At 34.8% G+C, this 9,740-nt stretch overlaps 1 protein-coding gene across 1 annotated transcript in view; it reads right to left on the bottom strand.

Moving 5' to 3' along the window:
* LOC105461822 (proteasome activator complex subunit 4B-like) overlaps positions 1-9,335 on the bottom strand; it is a gene marked incomplete at its 5' end in the record, with an annotated part of 12,075 nt that extends 2,740 nt beyond the window's left edge. Inside the window, 7 exons of the mRNA XM_011708327.1 lie at positions 404-625; positions 723-2,291; positions 3,076-3,642; positions 4,043-4,423; positions 6,045-6,318; positions 6,660-7,659; positions 9,005-9,335. Of these exons, the coding sequence (XP_011706629.1) occupies positions 404-625; positions 723-2,291; positions 3,076-3,642; positions 4,043-4,423; positions 6,045-6,318; positions 6,660-7,659; positions 9,005-9,335 (4,344 nt within the window). The remainder of the gene's footprint in view (positions 1-403; positions 626-722; positions 2,292-3,075; positions 3,643-4,042; positions 4,424-6,044; positions 6,319-6,659; positions 7,660-9,004) is intronic.
* Positions 9,336-9,740: the final 405 nt, after the last annotated feature.

The raw sequence follows: 9,740 nt of genomic DNA on the forward strand, positions 1-9,740 counted from the left end.
ACGTACATCTGTAGTTTTTAATATGTAGATAATGAAAATTCTTTGTATTTTGTTCAAGGTCAAACTGTGTGCCTGCAATCTTGTACACCGATTTCAAAATTTAGAAAAAAAGGCATTTGGCAAGTAGGCCAGTGTGCCATCATTTTAAGCATTAAAAAAAATAAAAAAATATTTATTATACTTTATTATATACGTATAACAATGTCCTTAAAGTAATTTTTTAATAAAGTTATCTGTTTACCCAGAAAAAAATCCCAAACTTAGGTATCATTTTAGAACCTTCAGGATGGTGTAACTCCTTAAATAACCAAAATTAGTAACACTTTTTTTGTATGTGGAGGGCGGAGAATATTTGAAGATGATTAGTATTTAAACAACTTTATATTATTATAATTTAAATTACCGGTATAGGTTGTGGATCATTCATGTGAAGGCCGAGATGTTCAAAGACTGGAGGTACATATTTGGGTACATCGTACGGATGAGCATGAATAAAAGCACACAGTCCAAGCACACCACCGTGACGTATACGTATCGCATCATTCTTGATGTTTATCAATGCATCTTGATTAATAGAACTATTCTTCTTTTGTAATGGAGTTTTCGCTTTTCTTTTGAACTCCTCCTAAAAGCGCAACAATAAATATTCAGGTCTTAAACTTTCTTAGAATCTAGAATTGGAAAATTAGAATCATTAGGCACAGATTTATTTAGAAACTTGCCAGTAATTTCTCTTGATCCGTGATAAATGTGCAGTGTAATAATCCTCCGAGTACTTGACTAGCCTTCTCTCTGACTTCTAAACGATCATCTTCTAACAAGCGCAAAACGATATCTTTAACACAGTCAATCCATAATGGATTACTAAGAATCATGCCCATGTTATGAAAAACGAATACTTGAAGAAACTCCAAGCTAGTTAGCCTGGTAGACCATGACGAGTGTTCAGATACCATTTTCATCGCGGCCAACGCTACTGACACATCCTCCGTGGATGCCTGCGCAAGCATTGCCAAGGTTTGTAAACACAATTTATTAAGCTCCTCGTCTGCTTCCGAGTTTTCTAATTGACATATAATCGGAAATATCTGGTAAAATCCTTGCGTCATGGTACACTCTGAACAAACTAAGCTAATTGTAATCCATTTGCAAGCAATTTTCAACAATCTTATAGGCATCTCCTGTTCTTCCGTTCTCCCCGATCTCCCCGCTTCTTTTGACTCGTCGACCGAAACATTAGCCACTTTTTCTAATAAATTGTCATCTTTGTCAAGATTGTTTGGTTCGACTGTATCATCATCCTTTATCAGTTGCTTTAATTTCGGTACAATCTTGTCGATCAGAGTTTGCTTTCGCGGAATCGTGATGTCGGCTGTATTGTACGGGTATCTCAGTTCAGCACTGAATATAGTGACTAGCACCGATCCTAGACGTTCTCGTACATTCTGAAACGGATTCGTCAGCAATCGGTTCTCCAAGCGCACCAGCAAGCGTTGCAGCAGCTCTGTCACCCGCCACGACTGTTGGTACAAGGCGGATTGCAATACGTATAGACGACCACATTCCTCAAACGAGTCCTTCAGCGGCGGCTCCTCCATCAGACACTCGAGTAGCCAATGGTGCCTATTGGGATCCCTATTGTACAGTATCGACGCAAAGCACGAGCCCCAATCTACAATGGTCTCCTCCGTTAGATTCGCGATTGCTGTTCGTATGATTGGCAATAATGCCTGCCACAAGTCACACGTCATCTGGAACGGCCAATGCTTGGCGCCTTTCACAATCCCAGCTACAATCTCCGCGGCACATCGCTGGCTACTCTCATGTTTGTCCACTACCAGCCGCTGCAAGTGCGGCAGGAAATGCTTCAAATGAACAATCCCATGATTACGGAACAAGCCTTTGAACAGGAAACATCTCAAGTCGTTAAACTTGTCCTTGCCTTTCTTCTCTTCTAGACTGAAATAATATATAAGCTTCTCGATGTTCTGCGGATCATCAAAAAAAGAATGGATCTCTCTCTCACAATCCGTCAGTTCACGCATTTCCGGGTCGAGACAAGGTTGTTGGGATGAAGGTGCGTATACTTCCAAAGTTTTTGGCCAAACGTAATAGCCTATGTACATTTTATGAACGTATCTGGATTCATCCCATTGTTCGGCAGTTAACGGACGAGTTTCGTAATTATATTGAAGCCAAGAATTGTCAGCTCTTATACCGGGCATGACATTTCGTGATTTTTCTTCTTTTTTCGTGCTTTCATTGGACAAGCTATGTACATCAACCGTTACCTTGAAAAACAAAGATAAATATTTTATTAATGTATACAATTTATGTAAATAACATTGTTCAACAAAAAAAAAACTTCTTTTCGAGCACAAGAATGAGAGTAATCGTATCCCATAGACACATAGATCTCATATAACTCGATGCGTCTTGTGATTAAAATCAAGGATCTGCTGTGTATGTGAGCGCGCGCGCGAGAGGGAGAGAGAAAGAGAGAGAGAAAGAAAGAGAGGTTTTTCAATTTAAATTGAAACTTGTCAATGTTGATTAGTATTCAGCAATCTGGAAAACTTTTAAATAAGAAAATTCTTAACAATTTCTTAATTAAAATGTATTTGGTACATCCTTATCCAGTGAGAAATATGAGCATCGAATTGATATTAATTTGGTGAAATATTTTTCGTTGGGTGACCTGTATAAATCGCAACTTTTATGCAATAGATTCTATATTAATCTAATATTTCTGCAATAGATTCTATGTTAATTTAATATTAATCAAATATTTTTAAATCATAATCGACGAACTTCTTTTAATAATTAAAACCAACAAACTTAATTTTGATCGATGCAATAAAAAAAACTTCTCCCACACGCCACATATCGTAACTATGCCAAAATACACTAAAATAGCTGTTTTTAAAATTACAAATTTCTCAAAATTGTGACGTGTAAAGTTTTGTATGTAGTTCTGAAACACTATGTAGGAAACTATTACCTTTCGTTCTTGTGCATTTTTTTAATTGTACGGTATAATCAAGATTTGCTATACAAAATTTAAAACTTATATACCTTTAAATGCTTTCGTTTTTGTTGTTTCAACATAAATGTCACTATGGTGGTGGCAATTTTTCTTTCCTCCAAGGAATCGTGTATAAGTATTTGCAGAAAATAACGCACCAATTTTGTGGGATAAGGTTGATCTGGGTACACCAAATCTCGTATAAAAGTCATTGCCATTAATTTATGTCTCCAATGTAGAGATTCCTCAAGTATACAACGTAAAAATTCATTGAGCAGATTATTATATGCCATTAGGTTAGATTGATTGAGTTGCTTCAAGTTTTGTGCGCCTTTCTCTATCTCGTCTTGATCAGGCTGTGGCAAAGCTGGTTGTGGGAAATTTTTCCACATTGCGCATGCAGCCTTCAAACGTGTGTCGGATATTTCAAGCTTGAGCGTATTCAAACAGAAGTATTTACTTATAGTATTCATGATGTTCTGCCTTAGGCGGATCACGGAAAGTTTTTCGGACGGCTTGGAAAGCACAATGGCAGGCCATAATGATGTCAGTATAGCCAAATCTCCTTGCGTGAAAATGGGAGCATGTCCTTGTCCAAGCAATATATACAGAACACCCTATTTTCGAATGGTTTTAATAAAAATTTAATATTGTTCCAGTAAAATAATTATTTGTATACGTTACTGTCAAAACCCATAATCCGTTAAAACCTGATTTCATTAGTTAAAAGTAGGTTTAACAATTTTGCGTGGAAAGTCAAAAACCCACGTGGAACAGTACAATTATAGACCTCGTTCATCCCATAAGCAGGGAAAGGAGGTGAGTTGGACCTTGCTTTGCGTCGAAAACCTATGTGGAACATCTATGACAGTATACTGTTATAGACCTCGTTTCGACTCGATAAACAGGGGTAGGTATTTCTACGCAACTAATTTTAACTAGTGAAATCGAGTTTTAACGATTATAAGTTATGACGATAACATATACATGGAGTTTACGTCTAATATCTGGCGTTACCTTATATGCATCGTGATGTTCTTCGGTATCTCTCCCCAAAATCTCGATAAGACGCGGCATTATAAACGTATAAGAATATGGAAAATTTTTAAAGATCGAGAAGAGACTATCTTGAGCTTTTAAGCGTACGTTTGCATATCTGCCTACGGCTAAAGTGAACAGTTCCAATATTATTCGTTTATGGGTTTCTGTAAGTGCGACCGATTGCGCGGTCAGTCTGAGCTCGTGCTGAATATCACAGCGATCCATCATCACCGAAGCTATGTAACTCTTATTTCGTACCAATCTGTCCTCGAAAGTCTTTTTGATGATTAAGAAACCCTCGCGCCGTCCATCACGTCCGCGCAACCGTATCTTTCCCAATAATAAACTAGTCCAAATCTATAATTTAAGAAAAATATTCTTAAAAATATCACATGTGACAAATGAAGAAATTTATCTCTTTCAAGATCACATGGAGGTCCCTCCACTTTTTTAAATGGAATAGTATGGTTTTTTTTAAAATAATGATCCCTTTAATTATTCTGCATATAAAAGTATTGGTAAAGCTGTCGAAAAATCAATACTTTACCGAGATATTTAATACTTTATTATGCTATATCTCGACATAAAATATGAAATATCTCGTAAACTATTGATTTCATGATAATTGTATCTTAATACTGTTATGCACAGAATAATAAGACAAATCGATTGGTGTAAAGAAAACACAGTCAATTACATATTATATAATTACATATCCTTATGCAAAGCAAATATGCGTCTGGAGCCTTTCGATTTTTCGAAGTGGGCATCTTTACTAATTCGATCACCGAGGCATGTGATAATATATACAGGATGTCTATAAAATCTCACCCAGGCCTAATATCTCGGAAACGGCTTTAGACGTGGAAAAATGTTTCAAACAAAAGTTGTTTGATTTCAAGGGGGACATAAAATGGTACCATTGGTTTGATCTTGGGTTACGCTGTTAAGGTAAGAGAAAGGTCACTTCAAATTTTTTTAATGGAACCCCCCATTTTTTATTGCATATTCTTATAGGTTACCTCGACAGCTTTCCAAAACACAGATAAAATATTTTTTGATTAAGTAAATCTTGAGTTATGAAGCTTGAAATTTTCAGTACCGTCGGCATTTGCATTATCCAAGGTGTCCCAGAAAAAAAAATTTTGAATATCACAAAAAAAAATCGGAAATTTTGACTTTGATTCTATATCAATTTTTTTTATTTTTAGATAAAAATAATAAAAATAATTTTGAATTCCAACTTTATACAAAAGATTTTTAAAGAGTTGCTTAAAAACAATCGATATTTTCAATCTGACAAAAAATTCTTTAATCGTATAAATGCATTAAGGTATTCAAAATGGATTTTTTCGAAAATTGATTCTATTCATTATTATTATTGGGTGGCACCCGATTGATCACGTTACGATTGGATACAAGTCAATCACAGCGCTTGAAACTAGAAAGCCTCTAGGCACCGGTTGCTGTGAGTGACTGTGTCCAATCCTTCCATTATTATTTATGCCTTAATCTTGAGAGCGATCATGGCGCAAGGAGCTGCGCGTGGCAGCTTTTTGTGCCAAAGATCCAGGTTCAAGTCCATCTCAAAACGATAAAACTAAAATCGATTTCTAATCGATCTGGAAGCGATGGCCACCTCTCGGTAGGCAAGGCAACACTACCGAGAGTATCTCTGCTAAAATAACATCTGCTGAAGAGGAAAAGATGAGCAGTCCCTACTAAAGACCTGGTGTCTGACTGCCAATATAATCTCTTAGCGGGAGTCACAGAGGAACTTTTAAATCTAGATGACGTTGGGCCTTTCATAGGACCACCCACATAATGATTATTACTTATTACTATGCTTTAACCTTACACAACGTTCATCTAAATAATTTTTTTTTTCAAAAAAATTCCTTTTTAAGATAATTGCTCGATAAAATACGAGTAAATCACTCTGTATATTTATATTACAATACGTTTAATGTATACATACCCGTATCAGTTCAAAAAAGCTCTTCGTGTTATCCTCTGCTTTTTCAAGCATCGCCCGTTGGACTTGACTCATAAGCCCGACAAGATAGTGTCTAACGTTGCTTCCATCAGGCATTGTGATATGTCTCTTTATTCCATATGTGAACGTCATAGATATATTCCATTTTACGGAAGACTCGATCAATTCGAGTGGTGTTTCTGTCCATACTGGTAGAACAGATTCGGAACCTCGAATAATACTGCATACAATGTTTAAACAAGCGAACAGTTCCTCCCTGCAATTATTTATTTATCAATATGTTAACATTTGAAATTGTTTTTTAATAAAAATTTTATATACATGATGGGCTATCTAAAACAAAACACCGGAATATGTCAAAAACTTTATGCACAATATGCTTCAAATTATATAATTTTGTATGTTCTGAAATATTTTTACTTATCGAGTTAAATTTTTGACATATTTATTTCGGTACTTTGATTTAGATGCCCTACATACTTTATATAAACACGCGCGCACACTTTTGTTCGGTTGTATGCGTTTTGTTAAAAATTTGAATTTTTAGAACAATTATATATAATGCAAAATACTGAAATAATAATTACGTGAACTTACCTACTTAATACGCTAGTATCTTTGCAATATTTATTAAGCTTGTCAATTTGAATTGTCAAATATCTTAAGAATATTCGTTGTATAGCAGCAATCTCTTCTTCGCCAGGAATATACCATTTAATGCAGAAATTATCAAGATCAACGCTTTGACCCCATTCTCTAATATAGGGATAATTGGGATCATTATAATCTCTGCTGTTGGATCTATACTGCCATGGAGTGATGGTCGACAATGACGACAGGATAGAATTCAATAATTTACATGCCAATTTATTGCCGTCCGTTGATCTCAAGAGTAGAACACGATCAAGAACTTCAAGCAGTGTGTCCATATGCGGTATCAAATTATTGCCAGGTGTGTCAACGATCGCAGACAGTATAAGCATAGCATGTGAGAGACGATGGTCCAGATTCTCCTCCTTTAAGATGTCCTCTTCCTCGCTTACCAGTGGCAAAATCGTTTGCGTAAGCGTAGGCAATAACGCGCGCAGCGTTTCGCGTCCGTGTGTGTGAGAAAAGCTATTGTACACGACTGCCGCAAGCTGGCCCGCGACTTTGGTCTCGAGAATCCGCTCCGTCATAAACGTGCGCAATTTGTGTAGGGCGCTCTCCAAGATGGCATCGCTGATTTCCCTCAGAAGGGTTGCGCACACGCAGAAAAGCGCTACCTCCGCAATCGATTCCAGTTTGCTCTTCGAATTACCGCCATGATTCTCGAGCCGTACATTTTCCGACGAGCTGGATTCTATGAAAATGAATACTCTATCCAGGAACTGCAGTACAAAGTCTTCAAAACGCGACGTTGCCTCACAAACTATCCTTTCCTCCTCGGTCATAACCGCAGTCGATCTGGAGGAGTCCACAATGGGGATCAATGTAGCATAAACGGAAATAAGACGGAACGTAGCGAAAGTCTTCCCAACGTCGTTTGGGTCAATTCCGGGTAATAACGAAAATAATAGTGGCAACACGTGCACCGGACCTTCCGAATAACCGTAACCTGTAAAAAGTAAAAGTTGTATTACAAAAGGGAAAACAGATATAATGTTTAAAATTTATTATTAACGTGCATCAACTACTTTTTACATATTTATAAGCAATAAAGTACATTAAATATAGTTTTGAATTAGTTAGAGATGTAATTGAGATGAAATTTGAAAATTTCGAATCTAACAGTAACAGGTTTAAATTACATATATTACCAATCTAGTATATCATATTTCTCGCTAATAAGCAAAACAGTAATCATGTTATTAAAGTAAGTCATAAGAAATAAAAACTTACTTCAATAAAAACTATATCATATATTTGTGTGTGCGCGCGCGCAAAAATTGCTTTTTCTAATTCAAATACTATTATAGTCGATTTTAGTATTAAGATTTTTGTCTTAAAATCTCAGGAATCTTTCGTGTAAGCATTGCTGCAGTTTTTACCACCCTATATACAAGTATCCCATTTTAAAAGATCCATTAAGATTTCGCGAAAACTATGATAAATATGGAAAAATGTTTCAAACAAAAATTATATGACTTCAAGAGGGATGTAAAATTATATCATTGATTTGATCATGACTGGTGCTGTCAAGGTTAGAGAAAGGTCACTTAAAATTTTTTTTAATAAAACCCCTTTTTTATTGCATATTTTGGTAGCTTATCTCAAGAGCTCTTAAAAAATTTTAAATGTTTTTTCCCTGACCTTGACGTCATCCAAGAACAAATCAATGTTATCATTTTATGTCTTCTTTGAGTCATATAACGTTTGTTTGCAACATTTTTCTGTATTTATCATAATTTTCGAGAAATCTTAATAGATCCTTTGAAATGGGACATCCTTTATGTATGTATAAATGTATTATTGGATAGTACATTAAAATATTTTTTGACAATTAAGTTATGATTTTTTGCCTTTAGTTATTGCAGTATTATTTCAGTTATTGCAATACTAACAAATAAAATAACATTAATAATATAATTAAAGTATATATATATTAATTTTCTGTTAAATGCTTAAATACATGTATATTTACTTAAAAATAAATTATCATCAATCATAGAATCAGTATTATTTTTCTTACATCAAAATCTTCTTTTATTATCTATTTGTTAAAATTCAATCTAACAGTAATTATAATGTTCAAAATTATATTTAAACGATTTGTTTTAATTTAATTCAATTCAATTCAGGTAAAATTTTGTCAATTTGATTCGATTCAAATTCGTAAAAAGAAGTGAGATTTGATTCAATTCAGCACCAAAAAACCTTTAATCGCATACATATATCTATTTAAAATTTTTGTAGTAACCAGATATTTCTGCGTAATATAGCCGGAAGCATAAGTTTTATACCTTTGTTTATATTCCTAGAACCTTGAACCATTGGTCTGGCAACAGCTACCATACAAATCATTGAAGCGGTAAGTTTATGTGGTTCAGTCAAGGAATCAAACGTAGACTGCATCCTTTCCAACATATCAGGTATTACTAAATTCGGTCTCATAGTAGCCAATTGCTGTAAAGCTTGGCAGGCATCGTTTACACAGAATTTATTGAACATAGCCGTCATAGCTACTGGCAATATACTCTTAACGAAGGCATCAACATCAGAATCAGTTAATTTATAATTGTCAGGAATTGGTTTTTCCCATGTTAGTTTAGCATATCTTTCCCTGAAAGCACATTAACAAAATGTATTTTACATTAATCAAGTGAATATTTTGACAAGGTGTAACTTAAATACCACAAATTACATAACGTTATTCCTTTTAAAAAACTGAGTCGAAAAATCTTAAATCATTTTTTTTCTGCAGTGCTAAATTAAAGTGATAACTACTGCAGTAATTATTGCTTCATTAAGCACTGTAGACAAAAATAGTTTTTAAACAACACTCACTAATCATATAGCACTAGTTCTTATAAAAAGTTGAGTCGAAAAGTCCTGAACCATTTTTCTCTACAATGCTCAATGAAGCAATAACTACTGCAGTAATGATCGCTTTATTTAGCGATGTAGAAAAAAATGGTTCAGGATTTTTCGAGTTAATTTTTTACAAGGAATAACACTATGTAATTAGTGGTCGATATT

The sequence above is a fragment of the Wasmannia auropunctata genome, unplaced genomic scaffold (assembly GCF_000956235.1).
Source record: "Wasmannia auropunctata unplaced genomic scaffold, wasmannia.A_1.0 LD276928.1, whole genome shotgun sequence".
In the NCBI taxonomy this organism is placed as follows: Eukaryota; Metazoa; Arthropoda; class Insecta; order Hymenoptera; family Formicidae; genus Wasmannia; species Wasmannia auropunctata.